The following is a 17,584-nucleotide window of genomic DNA, read 5'->3' as shown; positions in this document are numbered from 1 at the left end:
TATTTTTCTATGTAAACAAATTGTTTGAATGCTTTGAAAATGAAATCTTAATATTAAAAGGCATTTGCATGTGAAGTCTCTAGTATATTTATTTGTATAAAGAGTAAACAAAGTGCATATAGAGTGGCCACAGGTTTGACACAGACAGAGACCTTGGTGATGTGGGGTTATTGAATAAATTTAAATGGCAAGTTTATTGTTGCCATTGAATCAATCCAGAACTCTTTAGGCTCAAAAGGTGAAAAGTAAGGATATCAAACAAATGCTAGACAGCATTAACAAAAAGTTTTTCAGACTCTTGGTCATCAAGTTCTTACGGTTCACATTGAATCAGAGATTAGACATTTTTGATTGATTACCCAGCTACCTCCAAGCAACTGAAAACTGTCTAAAAACTGTCTAGTAGCTCCTGAACTCTTGTAGATGGATGGTTAAGTACGAAAACACTGATTGATTGATTGCTTGCACACAGCATCCAAAACCGATGCTGCAACAGCTTGCCCCCAAAGTGGTAGAGTTAGTTAGAAAAGGATATACATTAACATTTCTGAACAGCATGTATGATTGATAGTACCCGGGGTCTTGGAGTCCGTTCTGATTAAAGGTATACTTTTTAGGAAAGCACAGGCTTGGTTCTCAAGAATTAACAGGCAACAGAGTATCTATTCCACAGCTGTCCCCCTGGCTCTGACCAGTTTTCTCAAAACTCAGTATTGCTGGTCACCCATGGGGACAGGAGCAAAGCCACTGAAGAGACAACTCAAAGTTTAAGTCCTACTGGTGACAGGAATACACTCATCTTGGTATAGAAACAATAGTCTACTAACGGGTATCTAATATTTCAAGAATGCTTGGTCTATCACTGTAGAGATATTGAAATCTGAGGGCATGTTAGAGTAGTGCCTAAGTCCATCAATCTCTATCTGCCAGGAAAGCATTTCAGATCAACAGGCGGCTGGGAACAAGGGCTTCTGTCGGCTCCTCTCCCTTTCTGGTATGCAACTGGGACAGTACGCTAGCCAAACAGAAGGGTGCTTTCCATTCTCTTCAAAAGGAGGAGTGCTTAAGTGCTTTCTATTGTTTCGGTGGTCATTATCTGTTACAGGTGCCAAATTTCAAGAGGGAAGTACTTACACATAATAAGCACCACAGTGTGCCTTACATACCCACATACAAATTTTTCCATTAAATATTTTAAATGGCTTGGCTGGGGAAGGAGGACCTGATACACAGGAGTTTAAATGTTATCCATGCTTCTTATTTTAAAAGTGCTTCAAATCCTTCAATAAGGTTCTGAAAAGTTGTCCGATTGGATGGTTGGAATTCCCAGCATTTTCTCATAAGTTGATAAACCTGTAAGAAGAGGGGAATCGAGTTAAAAAAATTCTTGGAAATGGACTTATTACTACTTATAAATGGACTTATTACTCAAAGTATTACTGACGAACAATCTCTCTTGAGAAGCTCATGAATCGACCTTCCAAAAAATCCACGTCATTACACCTCAGTGCAGACTTGACTCTAAATTCCCTCACTGGTGGTTCTTTGATTCATACAAACTCTTCAGTACATCTCAGATAGTCTTTAGAGTTGGCCTTAAAGGCTCAAATCACCTTAGAATACAGAAAACTGAATGAATGTCATAAATGCTACTAACATGCAATTACAGCTGAGCTGCAAACAACACGGATTTGAACTGTGCAGGTCCAGTTATATACACAGTTTTTTCATTAAATATGATCTAGTGCTATAAATGTATTTTACCATTTTTTCTCTTGTAATTATTATCAGTAAGGCTCCTGGTCAACAGGAGACTTAAGTTTTGGGTAATCAAAAGCCACATTCAGATTTTCAACTGTGTAGGAGGTCAGCACCCCTAATCCCATGTGGGTCAAGGGTCAACTCTGTATGTACTTGTCACAATCAGGCTACACTAGAGTGTGTTGCTTTAGAGTGCTCACTGAGGTGAGCCTACTTTTGGAGGGAATCCTTACTTTAAACCTAACTTGTGGCTGTCATCTGCCCCAAAGAAGGTTTTACAGATGTCTGATCTGAAATTCAGCTTCAGGAAATTATTTTAAAAATGACTTTTCTACTTCTTCCCACCCAAACCCTTGCCAAGTAACTCAAGCCCTGAAAACATAACATAAACTGAGTTTATTACTGTAAAATAGCCCACAAATACCTCATCTGGACAGTGACGTGGACAAGGCAAACGTTTTCCTTCTTTTAATGTATTCACAAGTCTTGTGACTGTCATCTGGCCATGAGTTGGGCCTATCATTTTCAGGAACAACTATGTAAAATCAAACCAAATCAAGTATTTTAGCACATATTTATATCAACAGTAGATTAAGGTAAAATTTCTAGGTTTAACTGTAAATTAAGATAATAAAAAGGCTTTTTTCCTCAGTAACTTTATTTTTCTTAAAGATTTTATTTATTTGACAGAGAGAGAGGGGGGAGCAGGAGAGGGAGAAGCAGACTCCCCATTGAGCAGGGAGCCCAACGCAGGGCTGGATCCCAGGACCCTGGGATCATGACCTGAGCCAAAGGCAGATACTTAACCGACTAAGCCACCCAGGCGCCCCTCTCCTTAGTAATTTTAAATGAAAGCCCAAAATCTTGATTAGCTCTCAATGATTAGTCTGTGATTACACTCTCTCAGACTTTACCAACCATCCCTTCCCCTGGCTGAAGAGACTGTCTCAGTGAAAATGATCTCATTTATGAATTCCTGAAGCTCAAACAAGGCCCTCCCCACTGCTCCCTCATTCTCCCAGGAAACTGTCCCTGGAATCCTCACACAGGTAAGATCCTTGAAAGTCAGCATCATTTTCTAGAACTTGGGCTCCTTGTGAAATGAGGACTTGAGAGAGCCACAAATAAGTGTCAAGTGACAAACCATGTTAAATGGAAAAGTGACGCTTCCCACTGTAACACACTAACTGGATTCCCTTTAAGAACAAAATTTACACATTTTCAATGGGTGCTGGATTTGGATGAAGATACAAGGAAGACTTACTGCCATGGGGCTGTAATCTGAGTCACAGTAAGTAAGCAGCTCATGCAGAGTCACTCCAAACGACCAGACGTCAGAGGCGATATAAAATTTACACTGAATTAAACATTCAGGAGCATACCTGAAAGAAAGCAGACCATGAAACTTCATTTCCTGGGAAGGATATTCCAACACATTACAGAGTATCTCCAAAAAAATCACTTCTTCGGCTTTTCTCAGTGTTTGATGTACTAATCACACGTCTGCTGAAGCACATATCTGACATGAACAACAATACTGTCACAGGCTCTCTGTAGCATGTATTTGCTTTAAAGTATTAGTTTGTGCTCTTCATTCCACGGACTGTCCATGTGGAGGAGGCATAGGATGACACACCCCAAGTGTTCTTTGCAAGTTCAAAGTTAGTCAGCAGTGACCTCACTGTGCAGCCTTCTTCCAAGGTCAACTGTTTCGTTGGATGACACCCAACTGCCCAAGCCAGAAATGGAGGCACCCCCATATCCAGGTTCCTATACTTCTCAAACCTACTCACTTCTCTTAAGCCCCACCGTCACTGTCCTAACCACTGCCCTAGTTCACACCCTCACTGGCTCTGGTTGAATCACACTCCCTTAGCTCCAATCTTGCTCCCCTCCCATCCACAGTGATCTTTTTAAAGCAAAATCCACCATTCTTAAACCCTCCAGTGGTATGTCCCAAAGCTCGAAGGTAGAGTGCCAGCTCTGTGACTCGGCCTCCGGTGCTCCGCCTTAGCAAGTCCTTGAGACCTCCCACTTTGTCGTGATCCAGTCCCACACCGAGCTGATTCAGATTCAGGTCCTAGGATATTCACTGCTCTCATCTCATTCTTGCTAGTCACACATGCCTTCTTCTACCATCCTTACAAACCCCATGGATCTTTTAAAGTCTTAACAGGACTTCCAGAAAACCAAACCTAAACCTTTCCATGCTTATACCACCATGAAATTGGCTGCCCAATCCATTAAATTCTACACTCAATCTGCTTGTTCACCACAGATCTCTAGTACTAGTACCCAGCACAAAGTAGGGCCCTGATACATATATTAATGACTGAATGAAGCCTTAGGCTCCATGAGTGGGAGAGATCTAGGTTTGTGTCTATGCGGGACGCACCTCGGAGGTGTTGATTTGTTCTATAGGAGCAGTAGAGTAGAGGCTTAAACAGCTTCTCCCTTGGATGGTGTTCCAGGCTGCAAGGGGTCACAGTCAGGGTGCAGCCTGCTGACCAAGACACTGCGGTGATCCATGAGCAGACGGCCAAGTTCCCTGTGGACTGTGCTCCGCTCTGCTCTGTCTGGGATCTCCCCGAATCTGTCAGTGCCTACTTCCTTACCTCGTTCCCACCCCTTCTTCCTACCTGCCCTCTAGGCCTCCCGTGCATGCATGTGACCCCTACCACTACTAACAGTTTTAAGGACTGTGTCAGATGAATGCCCTCTCCTGGGAAGCTGGAAATGTCAGCCACCGGGGTGGTTAGCGTCCTCCACTCCTTGGAAGATGGTGTCGTATGAACCTTAGGCATTTCTGTGTGGGCTGCTTTCTAGTGACACAGCCTAAAAGGTGTTTCTTGAGGGCAGAAATCAATCAATTCCAAATGCGCTAAGTTCTTTCTAGCCTTGACTTGGGCAGGAAGAATAAAAAACATTAACATAACATTAGATTCAGTTACCAAAACACAGGGCTGTCCCGATCATCCTTGACTGTGTAGTACTCCTTGTCAGTTTCAATTGCTTTGGTCAAACCAAAGTCTCCAATTTTCACTTGGTGCTCACTCTCAACGAGGACATTTCTTGCTGCCAAGTCCCGGTGAACGTACTGCCGAGAACCCAAATAGTCCATCCCCTGAGGGAGAGAGGTGAAGGGAGAGTGCATTTGCTAAAGGTTAGTTCAGGTCCTGTTTTGTATCCATCACTGCTTCATGAAAAAGCACCAATGTCATTTCATTTACCTATCACTCGTTTTGTTTGTTTGTTTTTAATGCAAGATTAGTTAAGACTAACCCAATTCAAAGAAATACACATTAAATCAGCCATATTAACAAATCAGTTTTCTTAGTACTGGCTAATTTTCATCCAAATCATGCAGAGCAAAATGGTACAGGTACAATTACTGGAAAGCTTCCCACTTGCAGTCTAATTACAACCCAATTACCCAGGACAGAGTGCCTGATTTTTTGATCTTTGACGTGGTTTTTTTCTTTTTACCTTACAAATCTGAACGGCGTATTTTAATTGCTGTTTGAGGTTAATTTTGTTCTTATTCTTTGGAAGATATTCCTTAAGGCTTCCTGAAGGCAGAAATTCCATGATGAGCTTAATACCATTTCCTCCTGTTTAGAAAAAAACACCCATCAGGACAAGGTCGCCAGATGAAGGAACTGTGGGAGAGTAGAGGGTGCAGGATCTGGAGATGCAGGCCCTGAGCTGATTTCAGTGTCACCCCTGAATCACTACGGAACCTCTTAAGCTCCAGAACCTCGGGATCCTCAAAGAACGGAGACAGTTACACTCATGTACATAACAAAGCCCAGTCATCAGCACCCAGTGAGCTAACAGTGTTCTGCAAACCACTGTGGATGACTGATTTTTAAAAATTACGAGCCACATCATTTCATTACCAATTTTGGAATACAGTTATGTATTGTATTGGCTTGTAAAAAAAAAAGATGTACTTATTAGTAAATACTGCTTGCCACCTTGATATAGACAACTAGAAAATGAAAGATCCTGGCTAGGGCTGGACCAGAATAGGAAAAGCAGACAATGGGTGTCAGTTTCATAGGGCCTAAGTGTGAATATCAGATGAGTGAAGCCCAGTCTCCAGTACTGGAGAGAGAACGCTGGGATCATCCCTGGCGGCAGGGGAAGCTGGGTGGCTTCCCTGGCAGCTCTGCGCTGAGGGACGTGACTGTGCGTATGATGGTGAAGCTGCAGAGCTCCCGGGAACCACCAGCGAGCGTGTCCAGGTGGCCCAGATACAGCCGAGGGCACTGCCTGCTCACACTGGCCTTTTAACCCCAGACAGTCCCTTCGTTTTCAAACCAACCCCACCGTGCCCAACATACCGTCTTCTGTACAGATGCCTTTGTACTTCACAATGTTCTCATGATAGAGGTTCCTTAGGATTTCAATTTCCTTCTTCAGGTCAGCTATGTGGTTGCCTCCACTCTCGGGCTTCAGGGATTTGACCGCCACCTGCTCCCCAGTATTGTCCCCCTCAGGGTCATACCTGCAGAGCTCAACCTTCCCAAAGTGGCCCTAGAAGGAAAGACCCGTGCGCTTGATGAGCGGAGCCCCACGCGGGGCCAGCAGGGACACTTACACGAGCCTTGCTCCTTGTGCCGCTCCCATGAAGGCCAGGGGCGGGAGGCACAGCCTGACCTCAGGGGCAGCAAGCTCCTACCTGGGCCCTTCCTCTCTTGGTCTCACGTGCCATCCCCTCTGTGACGGGGCTAAGATAAAGAGGTATCAGGGGCCTGGTGAACCGACACATCAATCCCAGTTTCCATGAAAATGTAACCCAAAAGGAAATGAAAGCGGTTTCTGGCCCTGCAGGACAACCGTGGTGTTCTCTGAGAGCCATGGGCCCAGGCTGAAGGACGGGCACCACCATGCAGCTGAAAAGAGCACTGCATGAAGCGTGTTTACCAGCCGTGGGATCAGCTCCCAGCCAGGCCACCAGGCAGTGATGTGGGCCCAGTCACCCCATCTTCCGAGCTGGCTCCGGAGGGGCTCCATGCCCACAGCAGTGGCAGCCTCTCGGGGATGGTGTGAGGAACGAAGGACCCCGCGCCTGTCAGGTGCCAGCACACAGCCTTGGCTCACAGGAGGTACTCAGTGCAGGACACAGTCTATGTTCACTTAACCAAACTACAGGAAATCTGGACAAAGACGCAAATCGCAGTAGCTTTTCTGGTCACATTAGCTGTTCGGAAATTCCCATTCAAGATCCAAGGGAAAAGCTGATACTCTATCTGGCCTGTGTAGTAAATAATCCCTCATTTAAGCAGCCTCGCAGGATACAGATACCCAGGAAAGTCTGAGACAGGGATTTTTCTGTTTCTACCCCATCTATACCTCTTCCCCCAGATCTCTCCCTTCCCATTCTCTTCCATCCCTCAGAGAAGAGTCAAGTCTGGAGGGAGCAGACCAACATCCTGTGTGCATATCCAGCCCTCTGGATGTATGTGCGCACTGTCACCCTGTGTCAAATGGAGAATCCCACGTGATTCAACTGGCCCAGAGCAAACGCAGTGAGATGCTTTCTCTCATAAACCTTGGCCCGAAATGACAGAGAATGGAGAGCAGCTTTGGACGCAGACAGAGGTGACATGGTCAGCGGGGAACTCCAGCCTAACTTGCCTCTCCCAAGTCACGGATCCTCTTCAAGAACCGCTTTTCAAAATGTGTGGGATCTACTTCGGTTGCCGGCTTTCTTTCGGAAACAATGTCTGGATCTAAGAGAGGAGAAAAGAAACCACGTTAAAAAGGAGTGACTGCCATTCACGGGCTCCTCGTTATTCACCCGCTCCCCTGGGCCCCTGGCTGTTCTCAGCTGCAGAGCAAGACTGTCTTACTCTGCTCTTCCAGTTTATTGATGTCTCTCATGATGGCTCGGAAGAAGGGTCTCTGGTTGGGGTCATAGTTCATGCAGCGGGTCATAAGGTCAGCCAGCTCCTTACAAGATGGTGTCACTGGCCGGCACCGGCTTTCGTAGAATCTCTCTTTCTGTAAAGAAGAAAACCACATGGAAGAAACCAAAGGAACCAGTCACTAACCTTTCAGCCTCAGTTACCATCCCTAATTTAATTCCCAACAGCTGTGCTTCATAAACATGTGTGTTACTGTTGCCTCATTGTGGTTTAGGTAAATCTTAGTCCCCACACAAAAACCCACATTCAAGGAAGATGGGCAGTATACCCCAGTCCCAAACAAGCTGCGTTCCAGGGAAGTCACGCAGCCTTCCTGGAACACAACTTGGCAATATGTGTAACAACCTTCAGATTCTTCAAATCCTTTGACTCATTAATTCCAACTATTGAATGACTCAAAAATAAATCAGACATAAAGATTTATGTTCAAAGATATTCCCTGCAGAATTAGATAGAACATTACAAATTTAAAAACAACCTAAATGCCAAATATAAAATTAGTTAAGTAAATTTAAGCTTAATGAGACAACTCCTACATTAAATTTGTAAAATTGTCAGACATATTTAACTGCCTAAGAAAGAACCCGTGATATTAAATACAGCCTATATATCTATATCTGGGATAAAGAAACTCAACAAATATCTGTGTTAATTTTGCTGACTAATGGGCACTTAAAATCTGAGCTAAATAGCATTATAATGTTCTACCAGCACATATTTGCCTGGCACTCTACATGCATTATTAATCTTCACAACAGCCCCGCAATGTGTTATTTATCCCCATTTTACAGATGATGAACTGAGGCTCAGGGAAGTTTAGTGACACTTTCGAGGTCACACAGCCAGTAAGCCTGTGGAGGAGATTCAAACAGACATCCACCTCTTCCCACAACATGAGGCTTCCTGACAGCTCCCGAGACATCCCTGAGTGCTCAAGGAGTCCTCCTCACTCGGCTCGCTCACCTCAATCAGGGTCTTGTCTTTCAGAGGGATCTCGCCATTGTAGCAGATCTCCCAGAGTGTGGTTCCAAAGCTCCATTTGTCAGCAGCCACACTCAGGTTCTTGGAGTCTTCAACACACTCGGGAGCAATCCATGGGATTCGTTCTATGCACTCTGGAAAAAGACGGGAGATGTTTACAGATCAGTTTCTGGAATCACCTGGGGCGTAATCACTGTCATTGCAGCAGGAACTGTGAACTAACGAAGAAACTATTTTAAGCAATGTTTCCAAACACGGACCATGGCTGCCTTGGTCCCGTGGGGAGCTTGTGAAAGGTGCTGCCTTCCAGGCCCTGCACCCCTGGCACTTCAGATGCATCAGTCTTTGTCGGGGCCAGCAGATGTGTCTGTTTAGCACATGCCCCCCAGGAGGGTCATGCAGGGCCAGTCTTCTGAAGCTCTGGCCTCAGAAAGAGCAAAGCACCCCAGGGGTGGAGGCCAACACCCTGGGGAAGGAGAACCAATGCTTAAGAAAGGAAAGACAGGAAGAGAGGCCCACCCACACAGAGTAGGCCTGGGCTAATCTCATGTACTCCGCACAATCCCCCTGCAACGCCGTGCTTGCTTTATGTGGGAAAGGACAAGGGAAGAAGACTGAGGTGAAGCTGTCCTACATCGCTTGCCCCTGGCTACTTCTGCAGCCCTGTTTGGGCTTCCTGCCAAGACCAGTGATTGGAACAGACACCCCTGCTGTATCCAGGGAAATGCCCCTTAACAACAGCTTGTGGCCTCCCGGCCCCTGCGGGAGAGAGAGGCAGGCGGGCCACTCCTGAACGGGGCATTCCCCGTCAAGCCCACCTCACTGACCTACAAGGCCTGCATGAAACCCCAGCGCCTCCCTGAGCCACGCTCTGTCCCCAGCTAAATGATGTCCCTTTCTCTCTGAATGCGCACAGCGCTTTACTGGCCTCTCTTGTGGGGTACCCAGGCTTCTCTACTTGCTCTCAGCTCTCCTGGGTCTGTGTCTCAGATGGTTGTTGAGGACAGGACCCTTGAGAGATTCTGGGCTGAATCTGCACAGACTGTGGGAAGTTGGGCAGGTGAGAAGCACGACACAGGCACTAAAGGATGCTTCCCATTCCCCTTTTAAGGAATGGATATTTTAGGTCTTATTTGTAAGGCTTGTTTTCATCTTGGTTCCCTTCCAAACGTAGCCCATGCTTTGAATTACAGAGCAAACCTCCAAGTGCCAGGCACTGTGCCTGGTGCTGGAAACTGCCGGCCAGCAGAGGCCAGGGCCCCAGGCCCAGGGGCATGCTGCTATCCCAGATATGGCCTACTGGCCCAACTTGTGCAGCGCTGGTTTCGGTGTCTCAGCTCCCAGGCCTGTCCCTTCCTGTGGAGCCCCTGAGGTCACGATAGCCTCATTCAAAGCACACAGGACAGCAGCAATCGCTCGGGTGCCTCCCCAAACTGCTCGCCAACTACAGTTGAAGACCAAGGAGACCCAGCTCCTCCTGACACCCCTCTGACCATCCCCAGGCCCAGCAGCCTCCCTCTGTGCTACCCCAGCACTGAGAACAAAGATGTGCCTTGGGTGAGCTGTGTTTTTCCGACCACTCAGCTCCCTGAGGGCAGGGACTGGCCCTCCCTCAGCTCCCCATCTCCCCCGGCCCCCAGGGCACAGGAGCACCAAGCCTGTCTGCCAAAGTGTCCTTTTTAAAAGGAAGCACACCTGAGCCCTAGCCCCCTTCTCCCCGCTGGCCTGACCCTAATTAGGGCGGGGGCAGGGAGGGTGGAAGGGTGAGGGTGGGGATGGGAACTGGGGTGGGAGGATAGGGGAGACACACCCTGCCTGGACAGCACGGTGATGGGGATGCCAGGGTCACTGAGCTTGATGAACGGGCCGCACTCGCTGTCAATACCCTCGCGGGCCAGGAGAAGGTTTTTTGTGCACACGTTTCCATGGACCAGGTCTTTATCCTCCTGCAGAGTGAAAAGGGTGAAATCAGTCAAGCTGCCCGTGGGGCTGCCTGTCTTCCCTCCTTCCCTCCCTCCCTGTTTCCAAGCCCGGCCCCTCAAGTCATCTCTCCATATTCCCCAGCGACAGCAATGCCCAGGCAGCCCAGCTCTCCCCCAGTTATCTGTGTCACTCAGGCACATTAAATCGTGGCCTTCTGCCCCCCAGTTCCCTCACCAGTGAAACGGGGATAATGGTGGAGCAGGCCTCCTAGGGCTTGTGAGAATGACACTCATGAGAACCTGTGTAATGCACCAACAGCTGAGCTGTGGGAAGCGCTGCTGATGCAAGCAATTTCATTCATTCATTCGACAAGTATCGCGCTATTTTCACTCTAACCTATGGTGCATTCCAGAAGTCAGTCCTCTGATGTGATAAAACCTCCCTCGAAACAGGATTCATACCCAAGCACACGAATGGCCCCAAATGACCGTTTCCAGCAAGCACCAGGCACACCTGTGTTTAACCATAGAGCCCAGGCCCCTGCAGCCTGCCTGGCTAGACTCCTTCCTGCCACCCCCTACAGGGCATTCTGGTTCCTGGTGGAGACCACCACGGACATCAGAACACACTTACCAAGTAACTCAGGGCGCTGGCCAGCTGTTTGGCAACTTTGAACTTCCATGGTGTGGTGAGGACATCGCTTTTCCGGTGCATGAAGAGATCCAGGGGCCCGCCTTCCACAAACTCCTCCACCATGATATCTACAAGCACAAAAGTAGCCACATCTGGAACCTTCTGTACATCTGAGACAGTATCTTCCCTCATCCTCTGAGGAGAACCCACTTTAGTGGCTGGTACTCAGCTTGGGAGGATGGCAACATCCTTGTGAGGTGCAAACATCAGAGTGCCTCCTCCCCTGCCCAGAGCACCTTCCATTCTGACTTTCAGCTTGCCCACCCCACCCTCCTGGGTCCAGACCAGTGTGCGGCCAGAGCTGGCAACAAGTAACGTTCAAGAAATGAGTGAAAAATAAACGGCACTTCATTCCACGCCCACTATTAAGCACGAGACCTGCTAGCTACCTCAAGTTCCTCGACTGCAAGAAGAGGCAAAAAGCCCAAGCAATGTGAAGGTGGCTTCGGCCCCAAATCGTCATCACAGCACCCACGTTCCCCAGCCAGGCCAACCTCCCCTTCCAAAGCGAATACACTTACTCTCCACGTCTCGGACACAGACGCCATAGAGGTACACAATGTGTTTGTGGGAGACCTGCCTCATCATGCTGGCTGCTTCAAAGAAGGCCTGTGGGGGGATAGCACAAGGGAATGTCAAGGGCCAGACGCCACGGCTCTGATGCCGAAGGAGCTCTACTGAGAGGAAAGTCAATGGGCCCCAGGAACACTCACCACTGTCATGATCCCAGGCCCTGAAATGGTTCCCCTGGCCTTGACTGCCCAGGGGCATTGCCAAGCCTTTACCTAGGAGCCAATCTGGCTGGGATATGGAATCTGTTTAGAAAACCTAACAGGATACAGAGCCAGGCTGGCGGCAGAGGCTAGGTGACAATTTCCCCATTGGGTACTCATATCCACCACTTTCTCTTCCTTTAAACTTTGGGAAATAACAACATTTGGTACTGTAGTAGAATAAGTGAAAAACCAGATCTCTGTCGAGACTTGGCTTTATCACTCTCTAACAGTGTGTGGGATCTTAGGTAAGTCCTTTTACTCCCGTGGGCTTTAATTTTCTAGACTGCAAAGTGATAGTCCTGGACTACATCAGGGACTTCGAGAAGATTCAGCTAGAGTCCTGGGGCTCCACAGAACCACCACAAGGACCTCTATGGGAGGAGAGTGAGAGGGGCGGGGGGGGACAGGCTGCTCAATGCACTTCATCTTCAATCTTCCCTCACTTACTTTACATACCTGCTTCATCTAAGATTGTATTTGAAGAAAGGAATTCAGACTGAATGACAAGTTTGAAAAACACCAGACCAAAACAAAGGCAAAGGTTCTTCCTAGCTCATTGTGCTCCACTGGCTCTAGAAGTGGGGGAAGGGAGGGGATGGGGTTATGAGGAAGACACTTGCCAGAGAAATGTCCCTGTGGCTGGGGTCTAAGACTTTGAGGATCACTTTTATTCTCTTCTCTTCGGAAGTTCCTTCGTCATCCTTGTAATCCACCAGGGTACCGGAGTAGATGTGCGTCCGTGTGCCTCTCCCAAGGTGCTCGCCCTAAAGGAGGAAGCAGGAGGTTGGGGCTACTTCTCTCTGGGGCTGCAGTGACACCCGAATCTGGCACTGAGGCCTTAATGGGAACACACCAGAAGGGGTGGGGCAAGAACAAAAGAGCCTCCACAGCTCACAGCCTCTTGGGCCTTGTCCTGGTCAGGCCTCCAGAAGAAACATAAAGCTACTTAGCCAAACAGAAATGTGATACTTCCTGGGCCCCAGGAGACATTTAATTCCCAAACCATTCCTTGCCTTCTACCTTCAGAAACAACCTGTGGCTAAAACATAATCCTGGCCAATCATAAAACTTCCAGCAGCACCACCAGCAGCCTCCAGCGACAGCGGCCCACCCTTGGCCTCCAAAGAGGACTCAGAGAGGACCCCAGCGGGGCTCTACTAGAGGCTGGGGTACAAAGAGAAGGGCTTGTTAGTGCTGGCTCGACTGCTCGCTGGACATCTAACTCAGAGATGCTCTTTCTGTAAACAGGGTAACCATGGCACCCACCTCCCAGGGCTGTTCTAGAACCAAGTGAAGAGGAAGGAATAAAGGCTCCTCAGTCCAGACCCCGGCACATCGTGGGTAGAAATCATCTGCTGGGCTGATGTGTTCTGTCTGATTGCCCTCTAGACCAGGTACTCGTTCATCTTCCAACCATCTACCCGGCGTGTGTGTATATACGTGCATGCATGCTAAGCTTTAAAATCTGTGACGCATTTACATGTGGATTTGCTGGAGCAATCCCAAAGCGGGATAGGGGTGTGAAAACAGAGGCAGAGACTGGAAGGTGGGCCCTCAGTTTCCTCACATACGAAAGGGGATAACACCACCAAATAAGTGGTATGAGCACTAAATGAAATTATCACACATAATCATCTGTCTCTAAGGACCCTTCCAGTTCAAGCTTTAATAATTCTGATTTAAACATTCTTAATATTGGGAAATCAAAATGTGATTCATAAAACTCAGGCATTCTCAAGCTACTGACGTTAATCTCACAAAATCTTTAAGTTGAGGTGCTATTATTCTATTATCCCAGGACCTTCTCTGTAAATGCAAAAAATGGATTCCCTTGGAATCGGCCCTGCCCCCTACAAGAACATATACAATTGTTAATTGGGTATATTAATGTGCACAAATGCCACCATTTGTCATCTGGCATAGCACAGTGGCGATGCATCTGCCCTGTCTCCCATATCCTGGCAAGGTCCTGTGACTATTCATTAAAGCCGCATCTGTCACAAAGCAATTCATCAAAGTTAGGGAAGTTGTGTTCCCAGAACATCCCGTAAAAGCCATATGCTTTCAGAATAATTACTCTTCCCCAGAAGGGCTGCTTATTCCAGTGGCCAAGTCACAGCAGCAGGATTCCACAGCAACCCACAGAAGCCCCGCATGTTCCCCACCGGCCTCCTTCCAGGCCACTCCCTCTGCCTTTGCCGGGTGTGGGGTGTGCGCCCTCTGCAACTCTGCCAGAGCCACATCCCGCTGCAGCTCCCTACCTAGCACTTACATCTCCGTAATGTGCTTATCTACTTAAGAGACGAGAGCTGGCTCCACCAGGCGTGGGCCTGCCGAGGGTGGCAATCACTGCTGCACACGCAAGGGCTGTTGCTGGGGGCTAGGTGAGCACCGGAGCGGGGGGGGGGGGCCCGAGGGGGGGGCAGGGGGCATGGGGGGTGCCCGGGGGCCGCCGGGGGGGGCGGGGGGGGGGGGGGGGGGGGGGGGGGGGGGCCCTAGGTGAGAGCAGGGGGCATGGAGGATGCCTGGGACCCTCCGAGAGGCTTGAGGGCAAGGAGAGAAGGAAGGGCCCAAGGACGGTGCCAAGTTTAGACAGAAAAAAGGCCAGGGTACCGCTGCTCTGGTGATTTTAATCTCTGGCCACAGCTCTGACTCCATCAGAGGGACAGAAAACAATAAACACTGGCCTTCAGTGAAGAATGTCTCCAAAGGAAAGCGAGAGGCGGTTGCAGTGGCGGGCTCCTACTCCCTGAACACCCTACCCAACAATTTTAGGGATTAACTTAAAAAAGTAAACCAGGTACCCAACCCCATGCCTACTACCTCCCACCAGGCTCCCCAACAGATGTGAGCGCACAATTCGCTCTGCAACACCTTCCAAGTGTTGCAATCTCTCCCAGGCAGTCAACGGTGCCTTCCCTCCAAGGCTGCTGGCATGCTGTCTCCTCGCCTCCCTGGTGTGTGGCTGTGTACAAGGACTGGGGTGGGGGCATGGAATAGAAGTGGGATTTGCCCCGGGCCTCACACCCCTAGCCAAGGCCCTAGGGCAGCTACAAGGGAAGCTGGGCCTGCCTACGGCTGCAGACTCTGGGCAAAAGGCCTCCCAAGCTGGAACACTGGTCCAAGGGATCTCTTTCTCAAGACAGTTCTCCTGCAGGCCGACATTGTACATCTCCTGCTCCCTTACTGCATTCTGTACCCCATAGCTTTGCTCCCTCTGGAAGCAAAAGGAACTGAACTTTAGTAGTGCTTTGTCACACAGCATGTGGTGGGTTAATGCGGGTCATCAGCTCAGACTCCCCCATGGACACCCGATTTGTGCGGCCCTGTCAGCATTCCCACCAAGTTCTCCAACTCCTTCTATCCGAAGAAGACCCATAACAGAAGGTCCTATAACCCTAGATAACCCCACAAAGCTTGACAAATCCATTTCCCTTCAAAGAGAAAGTATCTCTGGGGAACATTGGCAAGGCTGGATACAATGGCAGGGCAGTGGCTGAACAGCTTTAACTATGAAAGGAAAGCTCCTTATTTTTTTTCTGATAGGATTTCCCCAAACCCAGACTTCACTCCCCCCAAATCCTCAGTCTACTCGCTGTGGAGAGGCAGGACCAAGGTGGGCTCAGGAACCTTAGCAAAGACTCACTTGCACAATATCTTTCTTGAGGATCCGGTCAAAACTCAGCTGGCTCATGGGGTAGACAGGCTGCCACTCCTGGGCTTTCTTAGTAGCCACCAGCAGATTGGAGATCTCTGTGGAAGAGAATGAAGAAGTCTGAGCAGGGTAGTGAAGGTTCAAGATCCCAGTCAGGCAATTCTTGCCAAATCATGGGGCTTGCTGAACACATATTTGTACATGTGCTGGTTCAGTCATTCAGTAAGTGTTTATTAAGTACTTGATTTAGGCCCTCCAGGAGCTTGCAGGCTAATAACAGAGCCTAAACTAATCAAATAATCAACCCATCAAAAGGAAAGCTCCAATTTGTGCAGCTACTCTCCAAGCCAGGCCCAGGTGTTCGAGGGTTGACACAGCAGGATCTGTTCTGGTAGCAGAAGTTAGGGAAGGTCTGCCTACGGAAATGAAATTTTAAAATCTGAGAAGAGAAAGTCCCCACCGGCAGGGACGGTGTCTATCTTATTTCCTGCTCTACCTCCACAGCCTGGTACGTAGTAGGTACTCAGGAAGTATCTGTTCACTGTGTGAATGAATAATCAGGACGTGAGCTGAAGGACAAGAGCTGAGCAGAAAGAGAGGAAGAAGCAGTCCCTTGGGTGTAGGGGGTGATGGGAACCAAGGCAGGAGAGTAAAACAACACTGGTCTTATGCAAAAGAACAGGACAGGTAACCCAGAGAGAAGGTCGTGCCTGAACCTCTCTGGGCTCCCAGAAGTGCCTGACTCCAAGGAGGTGCTAACTCAATGTATAGGTTATGAGCAGACCAGCCCCCAGATTCTACAGATTCAAACGGCAAACCGAACACTTTACAAAATCTGCCGGGCCACGATGAGCACAAGTGGCTCATGGAATTTACAATCCACAGAAGGTGCCTTCCCACCATGGAGCTACTTCAAGCTATGTCACTGGGGGGGGGGGGGGGGAGCGCCCCTTCCAGATTTGGACTGCAGTGAGAGGATTCTGGAACCCCAGAAGAACCCCATCTAGCTGCTGAGGATCAGGTGCCTGCAGTAGGCCAAGTAATTTGGACGTGGTCTCTCAAATCCTCACTTCCCTGCAGGGCAGGGCTTATTTTCCTTTTTGTTGTTTTTTTTCAGCTCACATTTTCTGATTGCTTCCTCTTTGCCAGCCACTGCCCCTAAGAGCTTTCCTCACAGTAATTCCTTTGTCCTTATGACAATTCTATGAGGTACACAGTATTTTTATCCTTTTTATTCTATAGGTCAGAAAACAGAGATTCAGGGTGACTATCCCAAGGTCAGGCAGCTAGTAAGCCCTGGACGCTCACACTTCAGTCATGGATGGCTCCAGCCTCGTACCTTCTTATAGCAAACCTGGCCCTAGTGGGAGGCACAAATCTGGGAGCCAGACACTGGGTTCAGGCACAGGCTCCCTTATTACCATATCCTGGGTACCCTTTCTCCAGTCTGTTCTCCTCCATTCTGTTATCCTGACTCCACTCTGTAACCTGGATACAATCAGATTCAAAACAGGCAACTCAGGACTGCCCTGATGCAGAAAAGACCAAGAAAGAGCCACCTGAATGGTGTCCCCAGCAAAGGGTTGGAGGTGTTTTGAAAATGAGAGAGGAGGATGAAAACAGGCGCCATTTATGGGCGATGATTTGCATGGCTGCTTCGGGGAGCATGGCACTGAAGTCAACTGTGTGAGTGGGGGGACCTGTTAAACCCGTTTTCTCACTAGAAAAATGGGAGACACAGTCATGCCCCTCATCAGGCTGCTGTAAGGGATAAACGAGATAATGCATATGAAGGGTTTACTTCAGTGCCTGGTGTACAGGGAGTGCTCCAAAACTGGTAGCCATTGTGGTTAAGACCAGTA

General features: G+C 48.5%; 1 protein-coding gene across 2 annotated transcripts in view; it reads right to left on the bottom strand.

Moving 5' to 3' along the window:
• Positions 1-71: 71 nt before the first annotated feature.
• Positions 72-17,584, bottom strand: part of JAK1 (Janus kinase 1) — a 126,002-nt gene continuing 108,489 nt past the window's right edge. For both annotated transcript variants that reach the window (XM_032427193.1, XM_032427203.1), the window contains exons 12-25: positions 15,714-15,820; positions 12,688-12,831; positions 11,813-11,900; positions 11,232-11,359; positions 10,486-10,621; positions 8,658-8,809; positions 7,620-7,770; positions 7,405-7,499; positions 6,108-6,300; positions 5,248-5,372; positions 4,713-4,885; positions 3,026-3,143; positions 2,186-2,296; positions 72-1,353 (exon numbers count right to left, since the gene is read on the bottom strand). In XM_032427193.1, coding sequence (XP_032283084.1) covers positions 1,258-1,353; positions 2,186-2,296; positions 3,026-3,143; positions 4,713-4,885; positions 5,248-5,372; positions 6,108-6,300; positions 7,405-7,499; positions 7,620-7,770; positions 8,658-8,809; positions 10,486-10,621; positions 11,232-11,359; positions 11,813-11,900; positions 12,688-12,831; positions 15,714-15,820 — 1,817 coding nt within the window. In that variant the 3' untranslated portion in view covers positions 72-1,257. The remainder of the gene's footprint in view (positions 1,354-2,185; positions 2,297-3,025; positions 3,144-4,712; positions 4,886-5,247; positions 5,373-6,107; positions 6,301-7,404; positions 7,500-7,619; positions 7,771-8,657; positions 8,810-10,485; positions 10,622-11,231; positions 11,360-11,812; positions 11,901-12,687; positions 12,832-15,713; positions 15,821-17,584) is intronic.

The sequence above is a fragment of the Phoca vitulina genome, unplaced genomic scaffold, assembly GCF_004348235.1.
Source record: "Phoca vitulina isolate PV1807 unplaced genomic scaffold, GSC_HSeal_1.0 scaffold2, whole genome shotgun sequence".
NCBI classification, from domain to species: domain Eukaryota; kingdom Metazoa; phylum Chordata; class Mammalia; order Carnivora; family Phocidae; genus Phoca; species Phoca vitulina.
The sequence above is the reverse complement of the archived record's forward strand: the minus strand, read 5'-3'. Positions and strand labels throughout refer to the sequence as shown.